The sequence below is a fragment of the Columba livia genome, chromosome 3 (genome assembly GCF_036013475.1).
Source record: "Columba livia isolate bColLiv1 breed racing homer chromosome 3, bColLiv1.pat.W.v2, whole genome shotgun sequence".
Taxonomy (NCBI): domain Eukaryota; kingdom Metazoa; phylum Chordata; class Aves; order Columbiformes; family Columbidae; genus Columba; species Columba livia.
The window spans coordinates 97,905,696-97,927,059 of record NC_088604.1 but is presented as its reverse complement, the minus strand read 5'-3'; the positions used below and the strand labels follow the sequence as shown (position 1 = coordinate 97,927,059).

Genomic DNA, 21,364 nt, shown 5'->3' with positions numbered 1-21,364 from the left:
TCCCATGTTAAAGTGGGAGGCACAGCCAGGGCTACAGTGAACTTTGAAGAACCTCTGTAAACCACAATCCAAGTTTTGCAGGGGCAAGGCTCCCACTGGTGTGCGTGCTCGGTTAATCTACCTGGGCCCTGGACAGATTTTCTGAAACAATGGTCCTATTTCACTGGACAAGGGTTTGCTTGACAAAGGAAAGTTACGATAAAAATAGTCAGCTGGTGCCCTCCTCCTCGGCTTGGCTGTAGCTAAGTGAGTGGCCTTGGCTTTCTGGAATCATAAGAACTGGTGCAGTTTTATGTACCCCAGCAACAGCTGCTGGCTGGAGAGCAATGAAAGCTTTCCACAAAGTGAGCTGACAAACCCTTGATCCCTAGCAGTTTTATTTTCAGAGCAGTGCTTACAAGAAAGAAAATATGATGAAGTTCTCAATGTGGTCTCTCTCTCATCATACTGTGAAAGTAGTAAGGAATGGTCACATAGTTCTGCTGTGCAACATATTTCACCTCGGATGCGGGAAGCACACAGCCACACTCTCCCTCCTTTCCCCATCCTTAAAAGCAATCTCCTGCCACTGAGCTAAATGGAGAAAAAAACCCCTTCCATTCTTATGTATGGGCAGAGAAAGCCAAGTCCTAGATTTTTTCCTCAAAAAATGTTCTTATTCCTTTATGAAAAGTAATCCCTAATGTATTAATAGAATACTTTTAATCCACTGGAGGCAAAGGTATGGCTATAAAGAAATATGAGCTCTCCCCTGCAGTAAATTCACTTTAACTTGTAAAGGGCATCAAAAAACCGTAGGTTGTGCAGTTGATGTCTTGTGCAAGCCTTTGAGGCCTGAGGTAGGTGCCAGTGTTCTCTCTGCACGACATGCTGAGCTCTAGGTCCTTATGGCGATGAATCTCCACCTGCCAGGAGCGGTGATGGGGCTGCAGCTTACCTGGCTGAGGGAATGCTGGTGGCTTTCCTGCACAATGGGCATTTCCCCTTCCTCTCAGCTAAACCACTGCAAACAAAAATGATGTGTGAAAAGAGGAGTTGGATACTAAACCAACCAACCAAACAAAAAAAACCACCAACCTACAGCTTTTGCTAATTAATTTGTCAGATTAAATGAAACAACTCAGGCAAAAGTAGATGTCATACAACCCTTGCACTCAGGTAGGCGAACAAGTGCAACCAGGATGGGTCAAGACCACTTTATTTACTTTACACAAGTAAGATACACATTAAAATCCATACAGAAAAAAAGAGGCAGTTTTTGCACAGCTGTCAAAAGGCATAACCCTGAACAACCATGGATGCTTCCTTAAAAAAAAAAAAAAGGAAAAAAGGACAATTGTAGATGTGTGGGAGCCAGGAACATTTTGCAAGGCTTAAGTGTGTTTGTCATTCCAATTATAGGACAGAACTGTGTTCATACTCTACCGCTTTTCAAAGCACGCCTAAAGGTTTCCATAACAAGGCTTTTTAAATAAAGGTTTGAAGGATTGCATAGATTCAAAGGCTCAGTGATCCTCTAATTCCTTTTTGATCTCTGAAATGTATGGATGATCCTTCCCGTGTGCTACTTCCATGATAGCAATTGCCTATGAAAAGAAAAAATATTCACACAATTGATTCATATATAACACCAGGCTATAAATACTCTCTTTAGAGGTTTGAAACAGTCTGACACCTCTAGCTACTTTTTGTCCCCTTGTAGTCATAAACCCAGTAGGAAATAAAATGAATTTCAAAACTAAGTAATAAAGGTTTTACATTCAGAGAATACATCTTTCATCTTAAAGGATCCCAAAGCACCTTTCAAAACGGTATTTCTGACAAAACTACTTTGAATGCAACCAGCTCCAGGACAGAAAACTGCAAGTGGGGTGGGTAATAGTCTGGCAGAGGACTTAACCAGTATCAGATGGAGCTTGTTCCTACCAATTTATCCTTCAGCTGTCAGCCCGAGGAGCAGGCCTAGCGCAGAAGCTGCATTAAGGCCTTTTAGACTTGGTTCTGTAAACACTCCACCGGTTCTAGGGACTCCCCCTGCTTTATGAAGGAAGCAATGACTGGGCAACCCCTGAGGCAAAAGCAAGACCTTGTCAGATTGTGACAGACGCTGCTGTGCCCGATGCCCTCCTGTGTCACCTGCACTCTGCTCTGGTCCTATGAGTGAACGGTTCAGGCAGCCAAACCCACCGACTCCTGCCACTGTCCACACAGCATTACACAGGGGGTGCAGAGGCGAGATCTCCACTCGAGAAAAGGACAGCTGTGGCCCCAAACACGTACTAAAAGACACCAGCAGACAGGACTGAAGGAAGTGAGTTTGGAATAAGTCTGATAATATTTAAAGACCACAGCGCTAAGCTAAAGCAAGGAATTGCAGCATCCTGGCCCTCAGAGCGTTTAGTCATTTTCTCCTCGGGAAACATTCATGGAATTATGCTGTTGTATTCATCAAGTCAGCACCACAAGAGCCTTTGGTTCCACCTCAGCAGCAGTGAGCAATGACACCATTCTCCCCCCTGCCCAAAAGCAGAAAGAAGGGCCTTCGGGACCAGCTCCTTGCAAACTCACAGAACAATGGCTTTGTTTTGTCACTAAATCCCAAACACCAGGGGCTGGCACAACTTCGGGCAGTTCCTGTAGGCAGCTTTTGGAAGTGAGTCATTAGAAAATGTTTGTGTTAGGAAGCTAAATGTGACAACAAATCTACCTGCAGTTCCCAACCCCCCCAATCCCATGTTCCTGCTGGCACAAAGCCCAGTTTTACTCCAAGCTTTATCACCACAGTGAAGGAAAACCTATGTTAATTTTAAACTAGGCAACAGTTAAATTTTAGAGCCTGTTTTCTTGTAGTATCTTTCACCATGGCTGGATGGCTCTGTTATTGCTGGCTAAAAACTTGCCAGCATCTAAAAAGGAAGAAACAAAAAAATCGTGACATTCCACACCAAGTCATTATATGCTACAGTAGTCACTGATGCTTAAGAAACTAAAATAAACTTCTGTCCAACAACAACAGGGGAAGAATGTCAAGAAACATGGTACAGACTAATAAAAAGAAGAATAAAAACCTAAATAATGAACAACAGACTAATAAAAAGTGGTGAAGAAAAATGTAAAACCAAATGCTGTATTTGCCAATTTCAGCATTACCAGATGCACTGAATTCCCTGCAGCTATTTAAAAACCAATTGGTTCCAGAACAAATAACCACCAAAAGCATGCTTAGTTTAACTTGGATATAGAAATCACAGACATCAATGAAACACTATGTGCCTTTTATAAAAGCCAAGCATTTTTTCTGTCCTTACCTAGCAAGTGAGGAGAAGCTCGAGTTCTGCTTCATTTACACTAGTGCAGCTCTAGCTCAGGGAAGAACGTATAGCAAATGTTTAAGTAATTCTCACTCCAGCTGCTGCAGCAGAGCTCCACTGTGAAAAGGTAAGACCCCTTTGTATGCAAGAACAGACCTATACTGCATATTTGGAAAAATCAAAACCAAGCCAAAAATCCAGTAACCAAATATTTTCACACATGGTACGTTTCCCACCAAGCCAGGCTCACCGACGGAGAAGCACATAAGTGTTTCAACGATCCCATGCCTGAACTGGTATTATTAATGAAGAAACCAGGAAATAAATACCCTCTTCAGGGCTTTAACTCCAGCCGCTCTGTTCTCCAGTGCCATATACAGTCTCCCTAGTTTCAGCCACATGGAGGCAACGTTCAGTGAGTAGGAGGGATAATGTTTACTGCAAGAAAGAAAGAAATCCAGCTTTATCAAACCTGGCAGTTTCAGAGCATGTTCCCAGCCCCCAGCTCCCTCTCAGGGGGCAAGAAGCTGCCTGTCACTGCCCCTGCCCATTCCCCGCTCATCCCCTCTGCCATGGCTGCCAAGAGTCAGTGCCAATCGCGTCTGGGATGGGGACGCCTGTCAATTGGGAATTGAACTGAGAGTACCATATGCCTCTGAACAGCTGTCAGATGGCAATGACTTTCTGCCACTAGTTTTAATCTCGCCAGCGACAGAAAGAGCCTGCATTGTCAGGAGTTTTTGGAGCCACCCTACACCCACAGAAGTAACTCTCTGCCTGTTCCACTATAGTTGGTCTTTGCTGGAAAGCAAGGGGCCCTTGGCAGCACATACAGCAGACACCATTCCGTACTCGCTCACCGAGCGAGCAGAGCCCGGTTCAGCAGAGCTGACCTGGAATGCCAGGCTCAGAGCCAGAGGAGCTGGGCAAGTCCCAGGGAAGATAAATAGTACTGAGCCCCCGGCGGGGGGGAAAAGTTGGCTCCTTCTTTGTATCGCTGCTCTCTGCCAAGTGATCTGTGACTTTACATTGGCATCTGCTCCAAAGGGAGAGCTTTGCTTGCGCTCCCCCCGGCTGGCAAGAAAGTCACGAGAATCTGCTTGGGAGATTCACGGCAGGATCAGATAGAGCGTGTAACTGGCCGGCTCTAACACCCGAGATCACTACTATAAAAACACAGAAACATTTATTGGAGAGAGTACTAATGTTTTCCCGCAGAGGCTGTGTCCTGCCTTGCCCCACATGGGGCTTTGGCCCGCACACTCCCCCAGGCCTCCAGCTCGCAGGCAGTGGGATCAGCGATACAGGGACACCCACAGCTCGAGCGCAGGAGCTGAGCTCAGCCCCAGCCTGGGGACAGGCTCCGCTCTCCCCCAGCCACGGTGCTGCTGCAGGGAGAAAGGACGGGGACGGGGCAGGAGGGTGACAGCAAGAGCGGGTTTTGCCTCTAATGCCTTCTACAAAATATTCACTGCAGGTGCAATTCCAAGCTCTGCTTTAGTGAAGTATTAGGATAGTAAAAAAAAAACAACAACCCAACAGTATTTATCTAGCTAAGCAGAATGAGCACAGTACCCAAGGTGGGACAAACTTATTTTGAGAACTCAAAGCAAGCATTTCAGAGTCACCTCCTGCTAAATATTGCAGACCACATTTTGACAGTAACAAAATCTGGCCCAGCACTCAAACATTCCTTTTCAAGCAGTGATGTCATGGGTAGAGTGTTTACACAATACGTACTGAGAGAAGCGATCTCTGCCCAAACTTGTCTTAATTATTCAGATTACTGAATTAGAGCACTAAAAAATAAAAAAATAGAGTCCTGTGTTTACCTGTATGGTCTGATAATTTTTTGCCCATAACGCAGTGCACCTTCCCAGTCCTGCACGTAGAGGCAGACACCCATGGCCTGGTACATCATATGTAACATGTAAACATTACTGTCTTCAAACACTGCACCCATCTTGTCCAGGCTGAGTTCACAGATCTCCAGTAATTCACTAGGAGGTATCAAGAAGTCAAGGACCCAAATAAATAGATGGCCTCTCATTAGACAACTACCTGGCAATGCCAAAGAAACGCAACTGGAACTTGTTCAGAATGGTTCTGGAAAGTCCTCTTTTCTCTCAAATGGTACCAAAGCATCTATGCTACAACCCCAGAGCTACTCCAATAAGTATTCTACACTCAGAGGTATTCTGCTCGTGAGATTATTCCCCCTCCTACTCAGATATTCTACAAAACTACCTTTCAGATTTAAAAAGCAACAAAAAAAGCAGCTTTCCTGTATCACCACTGCACCAGCAATGTACCAGAAGAGGGAGTGAAATTCCCCATGCAGTGGGTACCAAAAGCCTGGGCTGCTTTTGGTCCTGTCAATCCTGTATTTCTGTCTGCGCCACATCACTGGTACAACAGGTAGGATTATAACCACCAGCAGTAGCTGCAGCCTCACACACAGTCCCTCAAAAGCGGGCAGTATTACACTAGACTAACCCAAGCTCAGACGTACACTCACTCTCGTCTCTGGCTTGTTGTGGAGGCAGTCATATGCTGCACTCCTAGAAACGGAGACCTGCACAGCAAGAAACTAACAGAGGGTCTCACAATCCCACACCACCTGTAATGTTAAACTGCCCCATGTCTCCACAGACAGCTCTTCAGATACAAAGAGGACAGAGGTAAGTTTAATTCCTAACAGTCAGAGTATTCTTCCTGCAGATATTTCTGAAGCGATCTAGCAGGTAAGATTTTCAGGTCACACACCAAGCCAGGGTAGCGAGACAAAGGATATATTTGTAGTGTTTGGCTCGCCTGAATTCCTCAATCACGTTCCTGGCGTATTTGATCATGTCCCGCACCGTCTCTGCCGATGGAGGATCATTCAGCTTGCGGATTTCCAGTTTCTCTTTATCCTGAAGGAAACACAATGGATGTTATAAATGTAGGCTTCAAGCCTTACAAATAAAGGTGCACCTGCTACACAGAATTACTCTAATAAAAAGACACAGATGGGAAATTAAGCTCTTCAAAGAATGTAAAACCAAAGGTGGATGTGCACCTGCAATTTTTCTCTAAAGCCTTGGCTGGGAATCCTAGAATCCTCTGCACCATCCAGTTCATCTGCCATTCTCTACTTCCATGAAGTCCCTTTCTTTTGGGAGATGCAAGAGCTTTTCAATTTTGTGATGAAAGCAGTTTTACATAGGAAATTTCACTGCTTCTAAGAGATTAAGGATTAAAACAAATCTAGTTTGAAGGCTAGAAAAGCTCAAAAACCTTAGGCCTACCACCAAGTGAGAGCTCAGTGGAAAACAAGATGATATTAAATACAGAAAAGGATCCTTCGCATCTACAGATAAAACCACATCTCCCCATATTTCGTTATTTCTGCTGGACAGCTCCACTTACTCGTATCTTTCTATCTAACTTACTACTTCATGAAGAGTCAGCTGTGATCTGGAGACAATCTTTTGCTGTTTAAGCCTTGTAGTGTTGCTAGATTTCTTTTTCCTTTATTATTTCATCTGACAGCTGAGAGGACTATAGGGGACTCTTTCCAGAGCTGAAGGAGGCTGAGTGACAGGTGATGCCCCAAGTAGCTTCTTGTTAGAAATCACAGATGAAATCCTGGCTTCATTAAACTCAGCGGCAAAATTATCAAGGTAACTGTGGGGAAAAACACAACTATGGTGTCAGCAGAATAGCCCCAAACAAGATTAGGTACCATTCAGCAAACAAAGTTACAAAAGGTGACACCATTTAGAGGAAGGAGATGGTTGTCTGGTCAGTTTGGGAAGCAGCTCTTAAAAGGACACCTTTGTGAAAATTGGGGGAAAAACAATCTGGAGTTTAAGGATTAGATTCTGCCAGCCTGGCTGAATTTGGCTGGAATGACAGGTGAGGCACACAAAGCTCAGTTCTCCTAGGACCTCCAGTGAGGGGGGTCCAAATGGTTGCACAGGCACAGTTGTTTTGGTATCCGTTGGGTTTGGGTGCCTTTTCCCCCCGTAAGTGCTTTTCTTCAAAATAATTAACACTTTGTTTTAGGGAACCCTGCCTGGATGTCTGTCAACCTTTGAAGGGCACCAGGTGATGTCTAATGGGCGTAAGTCTGGCTGGCACATGACAAGGGGCTGTGACCCAGGACCACTCTGTCTGTGAGAAGATGGCATGAAGCCACTGCAGGAAGCCAACTTTGCAGATTCTGATGGGTCTCCAAACCACCCAGCAATGCCATACGACATAACCCAGAATTGACCGAGATGTCCCAACCAGGCACTGCAGCAGGACTCTAACGCAGAACAGGACCGCAGAAATGCCCCAAGCAAGATTCACTCGCTGGGAGTTGCTAAAAAACATGCAGTTACAAAAAAAAAAAGCCCAAACAAACAATTCTGAGCTAAATTCTTTTGGCCAGGTAGCACAGACAGTATATAATTACCTACTTTTAACAAAGTTTTCATCTTTGCTTTGTAGCTCAACTTTAAATAGGCCTCCACCAGGAAGTTTCCTGATGTGTCATGATGACAGTGGAAAAAATGAGTATCAGAAAGTATTCTAGACAGAAAAACAAAACCACCCCCCTGCTATATTATCCTACTTTCCAAAATGTCATTAAACCAGATAGAATATCACATCCAAGGACGCGGGTAGGTGCCTTGACAGTCAGAAGCATATTTCACACTGATTTTATTACCTTTTCTTTTGTAACGCACTCCCTGCAATCACAATTAAAGAAATATGAGTCTCTTAACCGGTCATTTCTGTCTTCTGTGGGATACAACAGGTCAATATAGCTGGTAAAAACCTATATGACAAAAACAAAGCAGTCAGCAAAAAGCGATGTAATTATATGTATTTATCACTACTAGTTCTGGTATATGTAGTAAAATGACCACATATTCAAGCAACTTGTGGGTGCCTGCAGCCACATCACATTTCAGGCCTCTCAGCAGCATCAGGAGTTGCCATTTGTGAACTCAAACTGACAGAGAAGTGTTTCCTTTACTTTTCGTTATGGAATTTCCCTCAAATATTACCCTGGCTTAAACCCAGGGCAGCAAGATTCAGGTGTGGATAAGGAAACTAATCACAGCGTAAATCTCAGGCTCCTGTCAGACTACAAAGAGATGCCTACTTTTCAGAAGTAAAAAAATTATTTCAGATATCCAGCCTAGGATAAATTCCAGTGGCCTGGTTCTTTACAGGCTGGAATCTCCCATTTTTCTTTCTGAAAATCTGCAAAAATTGGGGCAACAGCAGTAACTCGTAGCTTCAGAAACTTAGGACAAGACCTTTAGATCTCTGAAAAGAAAAGAGGCCCACTGCTCCAGTTCTAGGAGAATGAATATCAGATTTACTTCAGCGGCTATATTTTAAAGCAAAAAAACCCTGCTTTTGAACATTTTAAAGGCCCTTCACATACACTATTCTTAAGTTTTTCTCTACTTTAGTGTTCTTCAGAAAAGAACCCCTGCAACTAGCTTTAATGCTCTCTTTTTAAATGTGATATACCCTAAGAAACATGTCATATGCAGAGTGCAGTTGATCATTGTGCAGACCAAGGAACAGCTTTAGTTCCATTTCCCCATTTATACTTATTTGAAATGTTTCGCTCAGTCTTTATGCTTAAGGTTTCTTTCTTCTTTGAAGTAAAATGTACATGTAATTTCATACAGTACATGTTCTTCTTATTGTGTATGATCTCACACTTGCCCTCACACTCCTCTCCTCCCTTCCCTATTTTCAAAGCACACATTTACAGCAAAAATTTTGAAAATGTTGCGATGCAATGGCTGCGTTGAACCTGAAGATGGAGACACAGGCCACAAGACCGCACAGAGCCCAAGCAAAACCAGAGCTCGCACTGGTAGAAGTCATCAGCGTCAGAAAAGTAAATGTGCAAAAGCCGTGAGGTCCTGGAGAACCGATGCAGCTTCTGAGACACAAGTCAATCAAAAGAGGATGCCAAGCAAGGCAAATACTCCGCATCTCTACCCCTCAGAGTAAGCCTTCCCTAGAGTAGTGAAAATGTCCAGGATTCCACAAGTAAAATTCCAAAGCCAGGATCAGTCCTTGTCCATTACCACAATGCGTCTGCAGTGACTGCCAACATCACAGACAAACCATCATTAGTAAACGGCATAAAAAGAAGTTGCTCATCCGAGTCATTCACCCTTGGCTCTGGAAACTAAACTCACTTTGTTTACAATGGTGAACAGCTATAATCCACAAAAGTAACCTCTCTTCCCTTCTTCAGAACTGGCATCACATATTTCAGAAAGTGGCAGGACTTATCAAAGTCGAATCTGAACTTATTTTGCTCCGCATTTACCTCACCTGCTAAATTAACATCAACAGATGAGCCACTGAAACTCTATGCAAACTCCATCCCCAGAGAGAATGTTCTGTATCTTCATTCCCTGCAGATATTTGAACATCCTCCTCAACTCCGTTTAACATCTTTTTTCGTTGTGTTTTTTTCTTTTAAAAAAAAGCAAAGAGCAGCTGTGCTGCTGAAGACCCCCTGCCACATGGATTATTTGATTGAGAAAGTTTTAAGGCAAACCTAGAGCCTTACTCAATTTCACAGAATTTTATCCATCACTGTTCATCTTCACTCCACCCAAGAACACACACTTATTCTTCTGTGACTTCCCAGCAAACGCCGCTGAATTGATATGACCAAGTCCCATGATTTGTGGATGCTCTGTCCAAACAGAAGTCAGAGGACTTATCTGTACCCATTTACCTTGTTTATTCTGGCTTCAATTTCAATACATTACTATTATACTGGGAACTATTATAGCAGTAATAATTTGCTTTGATCTTGGAATTTCAAAGCACCAGCCAAACATAAGCAAACTCAGCCTCATTTTACAGATGGGTAAACTGAGACAGGGTCTGGCAGCTGCGCAGTGACTGCTGCAGGTGCCCTTCCCTCGTTTTAGCTCAAAACAGAATCCTGCCTCCAAGAATCGCTTCAGTCCTCCAGAGCCAGCACCACTTCTCCAAAGCAGCATCATACCCTTCTCTGAGAAACAAGAGATCTTTCCTCCCCATCATTACACCATCATCTAATTCAAATGAACGGATCCTACCTTCAGGATGTGCGTCTACAGAGTACAGTCAAACACGGAGCATTTACCTCTTCTCCAGGCTCAATCTCTTTAACAGCTCTGACTTCAGCCAAGGTTCCCTTGTAAGTTACGATGACATTTGGACAACAGCTATGGTTCATCAACGCAACACTGTAAAAGTAAAAAAGTAAATCTTTCCCGCCACCACCACCAAAAGCAACAGGCAAAAAGTTAAGCACTTCACACAACTATAAGTCTGAAAGATTGAGTCAGCCTCTCTCTGTAAGCTGTTCTTATCCTGAGGTAGCCCTTAACATGAAGGTAGCCCTTGGAAAATCTGTTGCACTGTTATTTATTCTAATGATATGGGGAATGGCTGTGTTAATTAATCATTACAGTCTTTAAATCCTATTATTGCAGGATAGACAAGTTATTGTTTTCCCATCCTATTGTACGACGGGACAGCTGACAGGGTTGTTCAGGTAATTCAGCTATCAACATCCTATTTAGGTACCTATGATAGACAGATTGTTTTCCCCAGAGGAGAAAGAAAGAGAAATAAATTTAACCTAAAGGAAACAAGCAAATAAAGGAAAACGAGTCATTTGCTGCATCACAACATAAGATAGGTGTTAAAATTTTAGCTGGCTTCTGTGCAAACATAACCAGCCTCCACGTTTGAAGTGGGAGGGAAGAGATTTCTCTCTGTTATACAAGCACGCAGCTTAACACAGAAACTTGGACTGCTAGAGAAAGTACTCCCCGTTATGACCAGGCTTGGAGAAAGTGCAGTCTACTGCTTATTTGAGATACAATGTATAATTTCAATTCATTCTCCTCCAATCTAGCAAAATAATAACTGTCTCTTCGCTCTTTTTAGCTCACGGGTACAACTGTTAAGTAGGAAAGATCTGGCTCTTGCATGCTGAGCATTTACAAACAAAGGATAGTGTTGGACATGTTTCCAGAATATCCTGGCTTAATACTCTCCTTTCCTCATCATGACCCTGATCCTGGGCATTTCAAGGCCTTAATTTCCAACCTGTAGGTCAGGGCTATGAACTTCAGACAGAGTTGCCTCAGGAAGGAGAATTCGTGAAGGAGGAACTACCTACTGCTGCCTGTACGCAGCACTTAGCAAAATCAGGTCCTGCTTTAACTGGGCATCTGTACGTTTCAGATTACTTTGACAGCGATAAGCTACTAATAATCTATGCCTCCCTCACAAGGAACACAATGTAAGCAGGCAGTGATAATACTTTTCAGTGTGGGCTTTGCAAAGAACAGGGGCAGAAAATATCCTCCTTCACTACAACATTAAGTGGGAAGGACAGATTTAAATAGAAGAAATGTTCCTGAGCCTTAACAAGATCTGTGCTCCCCCAACCACAAACTGCAGCTAACGCTTAACATCCACAGTTTATTTGTCAAGCTAAGAAGCTTGTACATATTTTTTTCCACTGTCATAGCAACATAAAGCATTGCAGTTTTCAAAACATCTGAGGAGGCTGAAAGAAGTTATGAAAAGGATTTGCTGTTTGCCAAGGAACAAAGTTGGAAGGGATGTTGTTCAGAGAACACCAGGTGAAGGCTTGTACCTAGCCAGAACAGAAAGTTGTGAATAGAGCAAGTCACCTGCAACCTTCTTCATTTCGCTTTGATCATTACATGACATCCCTGTCCAGAACCTGCTACCTAAGTAATTGTCTCCTACCAGCCTGTATATAGTTCACAATCTAAGCTTCAAAACAAATGACAAGTGCAATTTTACCAAAATTACCAGATTTTTAAGAAAACCTGCTGCATATCATTAGCCACATATTATTAGCTAAGTATTTTAAACGAGACAAGTATTTAATTAAATTTCTTTCAGTATGGATCTACTTCCATACATGTGCAAGAACCTTTGTTTGTTTTTAAATAAGTTAATTTCATTTTAAAAGAATATTAAAATCAACCTACTCAGGAAATATGGCTGATCCCAAATGAGAGAGTTCTTCATCTTCAATTGTGAAGCCATTACAGTTGACCTAAGGGGAAAGAGTCTAGATCAGCTTCTGGTCAGCAAAGTACTCCATGCTCATACATTACATTCTCAAACTTCAAATGCAATTGCAGTAATTTGCTTACAATTTTCTTTCCACCTCACCAGTACTCCCAGGGAGCTATATGACATCTGAGAGAGTGGACAAAGTCCCCATGCAAAGGAACCTGCAGGACACCAAAGAACTGACAGCCCAAAACCTAGATCCGGGGTGTCAAACTCATTTTCACTGGGGACCACATCAGCCTCATGGTTGCCTTCAAAGGGCCGAAATGTAATTTTAGGAATGTCCTACACTTATACAGTCCTAAAATTACATTTCGGCCCTTTGACGGCAATCGCGAGGCTGATGTGGCCCCCAGTGAAAATGAGTATGACACTCCTGATCTAGGGGATTGCTCCTTGCAAGGCCGACCAAGAGAAATAGGGCTTGAAAAGAGAGCTAGGAAGTGTGAGCCAAAGCGAGACCATTGCAAACATGAACCGAAGCCTGACGCTGACCATTTGGCCATGACAAGTCAAGGGCTGAAGCAGAACTACACACGCCAAGAGCAAAATGGGGATGAACAGCAGTAAACTCAGCCGGGCTGAGGCAGTACGGAGCTTTGATGGAGCTTGTGTTACAGAGACCTGCCACAATGACGTCTGTCATCAAGGGCTGCACACATCAGCTACAGCTGAACACACATAAAGAACAACAAAGGCAGTGAGAAAGACTTGAACCTAATAAAGACATAGAATAGGAGGGGACAGAAAAAGTACAAAGTATGAGAGGAAGTATATTCCTAATTTACACAGGATCAAAAGAGCTTGTTCACAAATTTTTTTCATGGAATAGACTGAAGCATGTTTTAAAACCTTCTCCCTCTTTTACTCTCACTAAACTCAAGGGAATCTTACAGGAGTTTCAGCTTTGTTTCATGTGCATTTTGTGACCTTAGGTGACCAAAATGCAACTCAATTGAGTACTCTGTTCCAATTTCACTGTGAGTCACATACATGCCAATATGAAGAGAACACTCTCCACATTTACCAACATCTCCCTACAATCATCAAAAAGTTCACAGAAGAGCCAGCAAAGCATTAAAACAACTACTATCACGTGGCCAAGTCCAGCTGAAGCTACAATGGGCACAGGAACAATCAGTGAAGTGCAGTGTAAGTATTTGTTCTGGAAGGGTAAGAGTTGACGACAAATGCTACCAACAACGATATGCCCGCAAGCTGGGACACAGCTCAGACTGGATTTTAGAAATGCACAAATACTTCCCAAAGCCACTCCTCAGGCATTAACTGTTTGGGATGAGTTCACGATTAAGGAAAGCGTCCTGTTTCTCTGATTCACTCACCAGTATCTTTGCTTGATCTTTATGCTATTTTTAGCAAGGTAGCATCCAGAGACTCCCTGTCTCTCAAGATGAACATGCTGCTGCACCAGCCAATGTATGAACATACCTGAACCAAACCCAAAATGTAATTGCTGAATACAAAAACAACAGAAAGGAAAGATCATATCAACAGATAGTAAGAACGTAAGGCTACAAAGGCCAAAAGGAAGAACAGCTTGATGGTTCTGAATCACAGGGAAATATTTCAAAATATGTAGTGAGTTATCATTAACTCCCCTCCACTAATCCAGAGACAACACACTTCTTGATTTTATCATACCAGAAATGACACAAGAAGAAGAATTAGAAGGGATTAGATACCACTGGTTTCAACAAGTGAATGCATGACTAAAAAAGGCAACGTGGAGTGAAGAGACATGAGTAAAAAAACTAGAGCTTGAGGTTGTTCCCAATGGTGGAAAAGAGAATGTGCAAAGGGAGGCACAAAATTATGCAAGGTCTTCAAGGAAAGGATGAGACACTGGAACCTGAGACACGAGAGAAGCTGTTTGAAAAGTATAACAAGGTGAGACTGAGGAGGAAGAGCGCCAGTCTTCAGAGCTATGTTCCACAGGGGCAAAAGACAGTAGAATGATACCAACAGCTAGGGAAGAGAACGGTGAAAGGCAAGGATGGTTTGGACAACAATCTTTGCTCCACTCAAAAGGACCAATTACACCTTAACTGCATTGAGTAACAACCAACACCAGATAAAGGCCACAAAAAGCAGTGAGCAAGGAGTCGGAGGTATCCAAGTCCCGAACGACTGCCCTGAGTCACAGCGAGAAAGAATGCAGAATGGAGAAGCAAAGGAGACAAGAAGAAGCCTGAGAAAGTTTTGAAACAAAACAAAGGAGCAGCAGCATGTCCATACTATTAGTTTTAGGTCAAGTTAACTAATTATTAGGAAACACTTTTGTACATATCAAGTAGTGATGTGCCCCTGCTTCTTCCAGAAAGAGAAATGCTGGGTCTAAAACCTCAAAAGGTTGTGTCTTGTAAAACACTTCTGAGGAACATCCAGATGACCTTTGGAGATTTTCAGTTCAAGAAATTGCAATGTCCACAGTGACAGATAGTTGCCTGATGATCAGGATGAGCTTAAGGTGACACCTAAGGGTGACCTTAGACATCTACAGAGAAGACTGGATGGAATATGAGATCCAGGAGTCAGCAGATCACAGAAGTCAGCTGAAGTACCATGATCTGGTGGAGCTGGTTCAAGACAGGACATGAAGCGAAAGTCATTATAGCCAAAACAATGTACGCTTCGTGAATTCTGCCCACATTCCAACAAAAATATTCAGAAACACAAGAAGAAACTGGATGTACTGATGTTTTTAAAGTAACCTTCTGACAAATACAAATTGTAAAGTCTTCAGAAAAAAAATTTTCATTGAAGGGAAATATACAATTAGAAACAACACGGTGCGTGACGAGCAGATGCTAAACCTGCTAAAGAATAACTCTCCTACAGAATAACAGTACTACTCTACTAAGGAAATAGTAACTGCACCTCCTTGTTGATAGATGTCCAGCTCTTCCCACCAGGGTATTGCCATCTCAGCTCTCATCATAGCAGTCAATATTTGCCCCCATCTCAAAAAAAATAAACTTTTTACTCAAACATTTAAAACTAGCTTATTTTGAAGCACAGGAGGAAAAAGAAGAAAATGGACCCTGCAGTATTTCACTGGTGTGTTACTCCATCCACTACAATACATTCAATTTAGATGCATATGAAAAGCAGGTGAGAAAAAAAGAGGTGACACATTTCAGAAGTTATCTAACTAGGTGTCCTGCTTTTCCTTCATCTCTCCAGATGACCAAACTACCTGACTGTATTTAAAAGACACAGATCAGATAAAAGTTTCAGACTGCTCTTTTTACTTCTCTGAAGTTTACTCCCTGGGAAGGTCAAACACAACGATGACCTGACCAGCAGGGATTTCCACAAGCTTCAAGCCTGAATGAAGGATTTTGCCTCTACAGGGTCTCAGACCAGCAGCCTTCCCTTTAAGTCCCAACAGCAGCAGCACCAGGCTTGGCCCCAAGAAGCCTAACTTTGACTGGGTCTAATACAGGCTTTTTCCCCTTCAGTGCTTGAGTAGCACCTCACAGAAACTCTGCAGGCTAGAGCCTCTGCCCTCGCTACTGAAATGGGGCACGTCCAAGCCACTTCTGCTCAAGGAAGTGGATCTTCTCCATCAAGCGCACTCCGCTCTCCCCTAAGATAAGCACAGAGATACCATTTCCATTGCTGTTAACATTTTTCCCCTTTCACAAAGGCTAAACTCCTACAGCACCCTCCACCTAAGCAGGCTGTGTTCTAGCCAACTTACTTGTGCAAAGAGAACTACAAGGGCAGCATTGTCAGGGTACTCCAAGTGCTTTGAGTAAAAGTGATGAAGAGCAGCAATGTCGTTCTGAATCAGCTCTCTCTTTTCATTGTCTAGTTTGTCAAGGTCTGTGGACAAAGAATACATGCCATTTCAGTAAGAGGAACACTCCCCCGGGGAACTGCAGCTAGACTTAGGTTAGAACAGGCTCAGACTTGAACAGGAACCCCTCAAGGAACAGCTCCTTGGAAGTACTGCAAGAAGTGTCTGTTCTTCCATAAACATAATGCTGCTTCTGCCAAAGCCACATGTGTACTACAAGACCATGGCAGGATTAAAAAGCGTTTTCCAACATCTTCACATGAGCAGGTAACTGGACACAAATTTCCCTTTCTTGGGAGAAGAAAGTGTTTTGAAGCGTTTTTGTTAACCCTAGCAAACAGAGGAGCCAGCCCCCGTCTCCGTCCTCTAGAAGCCTGTCAGCTGTGGGTAGCTATCCCCAGCTGTCTAACATGACCGTATGAACCCTGTGGTCCCATCTACTGTGGTACGAAGTCACACTCAACATCACTTTAAAAGAAGATTTATATAGTGAAACTTCCTCACAAAGACCTTGTCTTTATCAGTACAAACCAGCCCAGAATTCCTGCTAAGGAAGGCTGCTTATCCCTGCTTTAAAAAGACGTGATTTTTCCCAGCACAGAGGTCCTCACTATTTGTGGCCACGTGTGATAGGGATCTAGCAAAGGTTGACAACAAGGCTGGCGCTGGTCAACAGGGGCTCCCTTTGCAGCAAGAGGCAGAGAACATGAGGGTGCTCAGGAGTACAATCCACCTGAACTACTGCACGCACCTGCTTCAGGAGCAAACAAAGCACGCCTGAGAATGCCTCCATGGGCTGGGGGGTGACCATCAGAGGTGTGTTCAACCTGCAGGTATCTGAGGATACTACGAGACAGTAGGAACATCAGTTGAAACATCCTGGCACACCTACTACATGTATTGCCTTAGGAGTTTGTTCAGAGACTTACCCCTCAGGCCCATGACACGTTCTAACCAAAGCTGTGACCACTAAACCCTTTCCTTCCTGGTCCCTGCAGAGTAACATAAATGATCGACCATATACTCCCCGTTCCTTCTCTCTCCTCAAGAGCAGAGTGTTGGAATTTTTTTTCCTAATCCCCTCACTCACAGTGGCAGTGCCACCAGCTCACTCCTGCTCTAAGAGAGCCAGATACTCAGCAGTTTCGCCTCTCTGACTCAAAATAATAGCAGAGAGAAAAACATGCAGGAAGAGAAAAGGCTGCACAACGATGAAAGAAAGGGGAAATTATTTGTAAGAGCAGATGTGAATGGCAGGAGAGTCACAAAAAATACTGGGGAACACGAAATGGCACAATTCAATGAGAACTAGGACAAATCACAAATAAGAAATGTTGAGCTTCCAACTGACAGCCAGGTGCCTTTTCCTTTCCTGTGCAGGGCGTTACAAGGCGTAAGGCAACTGCTGAACGTGGCAAAGGTCTGCTCAGAGATGAGTGTAGTAAACAAGGCAGAAGAAACAGGGGTTCTTACTAACAAAAACAGAAACAAAACAAGAGCTCCTAGAGGACAAGGGGGGACACTACAACAGGAAAAAAACATTTCAGCCTTTTAGCTCTCGAATTAATAAATTACTGAAGACAAGCTGCAATGCAGAACATACAGAAATTACTACAGCACTTACCCGTCCTCTTCAACCTCAGTTCTACTAACCTACCTGTAAAAATTACCCTTGCCTTAGGCAAAGTCAAATTTTGGCATTTTTCCCCTTTACTTCCCCAGTTGTCCCAACAGCTGTGACAGGAGCTTTTGTTCAGGAAGCAAACAAGACTGCAATCTTGCTGCGCTTGGTTACTCCTGCTACCTCAAGTCCTAGCAATGACAGCATTTATTCAGCATTTTATAAAGGGTTTTGGAAGCCATCAGAGTGAGAAATGTGAATACACAAACCTATTGTCTCCTTGTACATTACCCCCAGGACCAAGAAAGAGAAACAACAGACCAGTGAAAACTATGTGAGGATGGTTACTAGTTCCCTGTGGTTACTGGTTGCTCAATTTCTATCCTTGCCTCACTGGACATAAACAGTAGCCTTCCAGTTAAAAGCAAGCCTTTGCTTCATCTCTTTCCTTGGATTATTTTGGAGCATTTAGGACATGGAATTTCAACACAATCATATATAACATGTCAGATTTGACTGGCAGTGACAGATACTGAAGCATAGTCCAGAGGGTTCTGCAATTAGCCCCTTAGTCACTGTCACCATCAAGCAACTGTGCTGTCTCTGATTTTATGCCTCCTGGTAACAAATAGTAGCTATTTTAATTTTACAACATTACAATTCTCAAAAGACACTAGACTACCAGAAAAGCCATGAGACGGATGTATGCTACATAATTAATTCTGTCTAGGTTTTCACCCTTGTTTCACGGCCCCGACAAGCGACCAAGAAGAAAAAAAAATAAAAATAAAAATAAAAAAGAAATAAGAGTACTGCACTTTCGAAAAAGGAGGAATCACAATTCTCATTGTTTACTCCTTCCAACAGGAGTGGGATGCTCTGAAAGGTTTTGATGGAGCAGGGCCAGGGAGAACCAAATCATGAATATAGATATCTGCCTGTTTACCTGCAAGTCTTTTCTACTTACGTGATTCAAACTCTTTTACAGCAAGCAGCTTCTCCGACTGTGTTCTTTCAGGGTGAGTTTTCTAGCAATACGGGGGAAAAAAAACAACAAGAAAATATTTTAGTGTTTTATGTTCACAGTTTTGCCTACTCATTCATAAGCTGGGTACTCCTACCTGTAAAACCAACTCAAACCCGCATTGTATGAAATTCAAAGAACTTGATGAACATCAATGAGTTAAACTGACTGCCCTTAGTAAAGCCATAGAAATATCCTCTCTGCACCAAATTAGGCAGCCAAAGATTAACTCCTATCAAATTTATATACATAAACTGAACAGTATTTTAAATATGTCATTCGCTTTGTTCTAGACACCCAGAAAGCTGCTAACAATAGCAAGCAGGCAGGAGACAGGCTTCACTTTGAGGAAAGTGAATAAACTGACTGTTGACAGAGTTCAAAAGCAATGCTCCATTGTTGGCCTAAGGCCACTTCTTTGTAATCTTGGCCATTAAATATGGCTTTGCAGGTGGCCCAGCAGCTGAGGTTCAGGGACTATGGTTTGCATATTTAGCTTTTATATGACATGTAGGGTTCTCCCCCTCCCCCCTGTAAGCAATAAAAGCACAAATTTATTCCAATGACTTTTTTATCATTAAACATTCGATTTTGTTTGTGGATCACCACTAAATCACGCTTTAATAAAGTCACAAACACATACATTCACACATACACATCTACACACACAGCAAGTATGCAGCTACCTTCCCAGCAGGCCACCAAAATCCTCACTACATACAATATCCAGGTTGCCCTTGTCACATAAGCAGACCTCAATCACACAAATATGCTTCAAAGAGGATTTATTTTTGCAGAGAGAGTTTAGAGCTCTACAAAGATACACAGCATAATAACCTTGCAACTCATGAATCCCGTCCCCTCCCTGCAAGCACTTGTGTTATCCTCAGTATCCCATATAGTTAGGGAAACACTAAAATGGAGGCTGATGTTGCAATCTTATTTCCTTACTAATAATAAAATTTTTCTCCAAAGACTAAGGGCCTGAGATTTCTCCCTCAATCTCTGTTTTTCAGCAGTTAACTCCAGTAATTGTAAACATTTATACCTGAATGCCTTAGAGATGTTCTTGACTCCCAAACGTACTGGAAGTTATATACCACACAATACTACGCAGATACAGCTGAAAAACAGTATAACAGGCAACTGTTTCATAAAGACGTCAGTGCTTGCAGACAGACAACACCAGAAGCATTCCTCAGGATTTAACCATACACACCAAGTATCATTCTTCTTTCTCTTCATCAACGTGGCGTGGCACTGGGTTACACATGCAACCAAGAGCTCAAATCTACCACAATGGAGGCTGAACCACCACGCACATTGCGAAACCATCAGTAAACTTTTCCAGCCTCTGTTCAACAGTATCTTGGCCATAAGTTACAGGTACACAGCTGAAAGCCTCACTAGCTTTCTACCACCTTCCCCCAACAGTCTCCAGCTGGACTATGGTGGCCTTGACCCAGCTGCAGTGCCTGATGGTCAGTTTGTTCAGCTGCTCAAGCTCTGCGTTACACCCATCTGTACACAGGACGCCAGCACGTATCTGCTTTGCAGGGACAGTTACTGTGGGTCAATTCTCATCTTCCTGCCTTCCCTGACACCCAGAGTAGGAACACACCTCCTGGGTCCAGCCTCCTGCTCACCTGTTTGGCAAGGATTCTCGCTGTTAGCCTCACGGTCTCTGAGGGATTCCAGTTCTGCCCAAAAGCGCACATGGCGGAACACTCTAGCTTGTGCATTGGCCAGTCTTCCTTCTGTAGAAATGCAGAAAAATATTTTTAAAAAAATAAGCCATGAAGATACAGTGATGAAAAAGAGGATGCAGCAAGTCCTGCCACATCCTAGAGGTCAAGTGAAATGTGTTTCCTTTGAAAAAATAAGATGACGCTCACTAAATTTGAACAAAAGCTTGAGTCACATTTAAGGGGTACAGCTATCCTGCTTTTTTCAAACAAATTCACAAGGGATGAGTTAAGGTCAGAACATCTTCATTTATTCAACGGAAAAAATAATCAAATGACAAAGAAGCAAACAGACAATATGATTTATAAATCACCAGTTCTTATTGTTCAGATCAAGCACGTGAGGACAGAGTAGGTCTGAGCTTGATGGCTTTATTGGGTTCACTTCCATTTAATACCTTGGCCCCTCATTATGAGACAACCCTGGCATAATCAGGAGTAATGTGTCTGAAGCCAATGGATTCACAATCCTTGTAAGAATCAGTATATGTGAGGTCAAAACCAAACCTACTGAATAGAATTATCAGTTTTTTTTCCCTCAGGGTTGTAGAATAAGAGTACAGCTAGGCAATGGAAACACACTAATAAAGACAAACACAATTTAAGAATGTATAGCATATTCCTAGCTCAACATACAATAACAATTGGAATGATGGCACAAGCCACTGGCTTTTGGCACTCTACAGATGCCCTCCAAAGCAACAGAAT

The 21,364-nt window shown here is 42.9% G+C and overlaps 1 protein-coding gene across 4 annotated transcripts in view; it reads right to left on the bottom strand.

Annotated features, from left to right (window-relative positions):
• Positions 1 to 1,182: 1,182 nt before the first annotated feature.
• Positions 1,183 to 21,364, bottom strand: part of SMYD2 (SET and MYND domain containing 2) — a 31,692-nt gene continuing 11,510 nt past the window's right edge. For 2 of the 4 annotated variants that reach the window (XM_013367076.3, XM_065058440.1), the window contains exons 3-12: positions 20,558 to 20,668; positions 18,855 to 18,915; positions 16,168 to 16,292; positions 12,356 to 12,423; positions 10,462 to 10,564; positions 8,011 to 8,121; positions 6,106 to 6,226; positions 5,144 to 5,318; positions 3,641 to 3,749; positions 1,183 to 1,586 (exon numbers count right to left, since the gene is read on the bottom strand). In XM_013367076.3, the coding sequence (XP_013222530.1) occupies positions 1,506 to 1,586; positions 3,641 to 3,749; positions 5,144 to 5,318; positions 6,106 to 6,226; positions 8,011 to 8,121; positions 10,462 to 10,564; positions 12,356 to 12,423; positions 16,168 to 16,292; positions 18,855 to 18,915; positions 20,558 to 20,653 (1,050 nt within the window). In that variant the 5' untranslated portion in view covers positions 20,654 to 20,668 and the 3' untranslated portion in view covers positions 1,183 to 1,505. Of the gene's footprint in view, positions 1,587 to 3,147; positions 3,429 to 3,640; positions 3,750 to 5,143; positions 5,319 to 6,105; positions 6,227 to 8,010; positions 8,122 to 10,461; positions 10,565 to 12,355; positions 12,424 to 16,167; positions 16,293 to 18,854; positions 18,916 to 20,557; positions 20,669 to 21,364 lie in introns of those variants that run through there. The other 2 variants (XR_010471615.1, XM_065058439.1) reach the window with 2 other exon arrangements.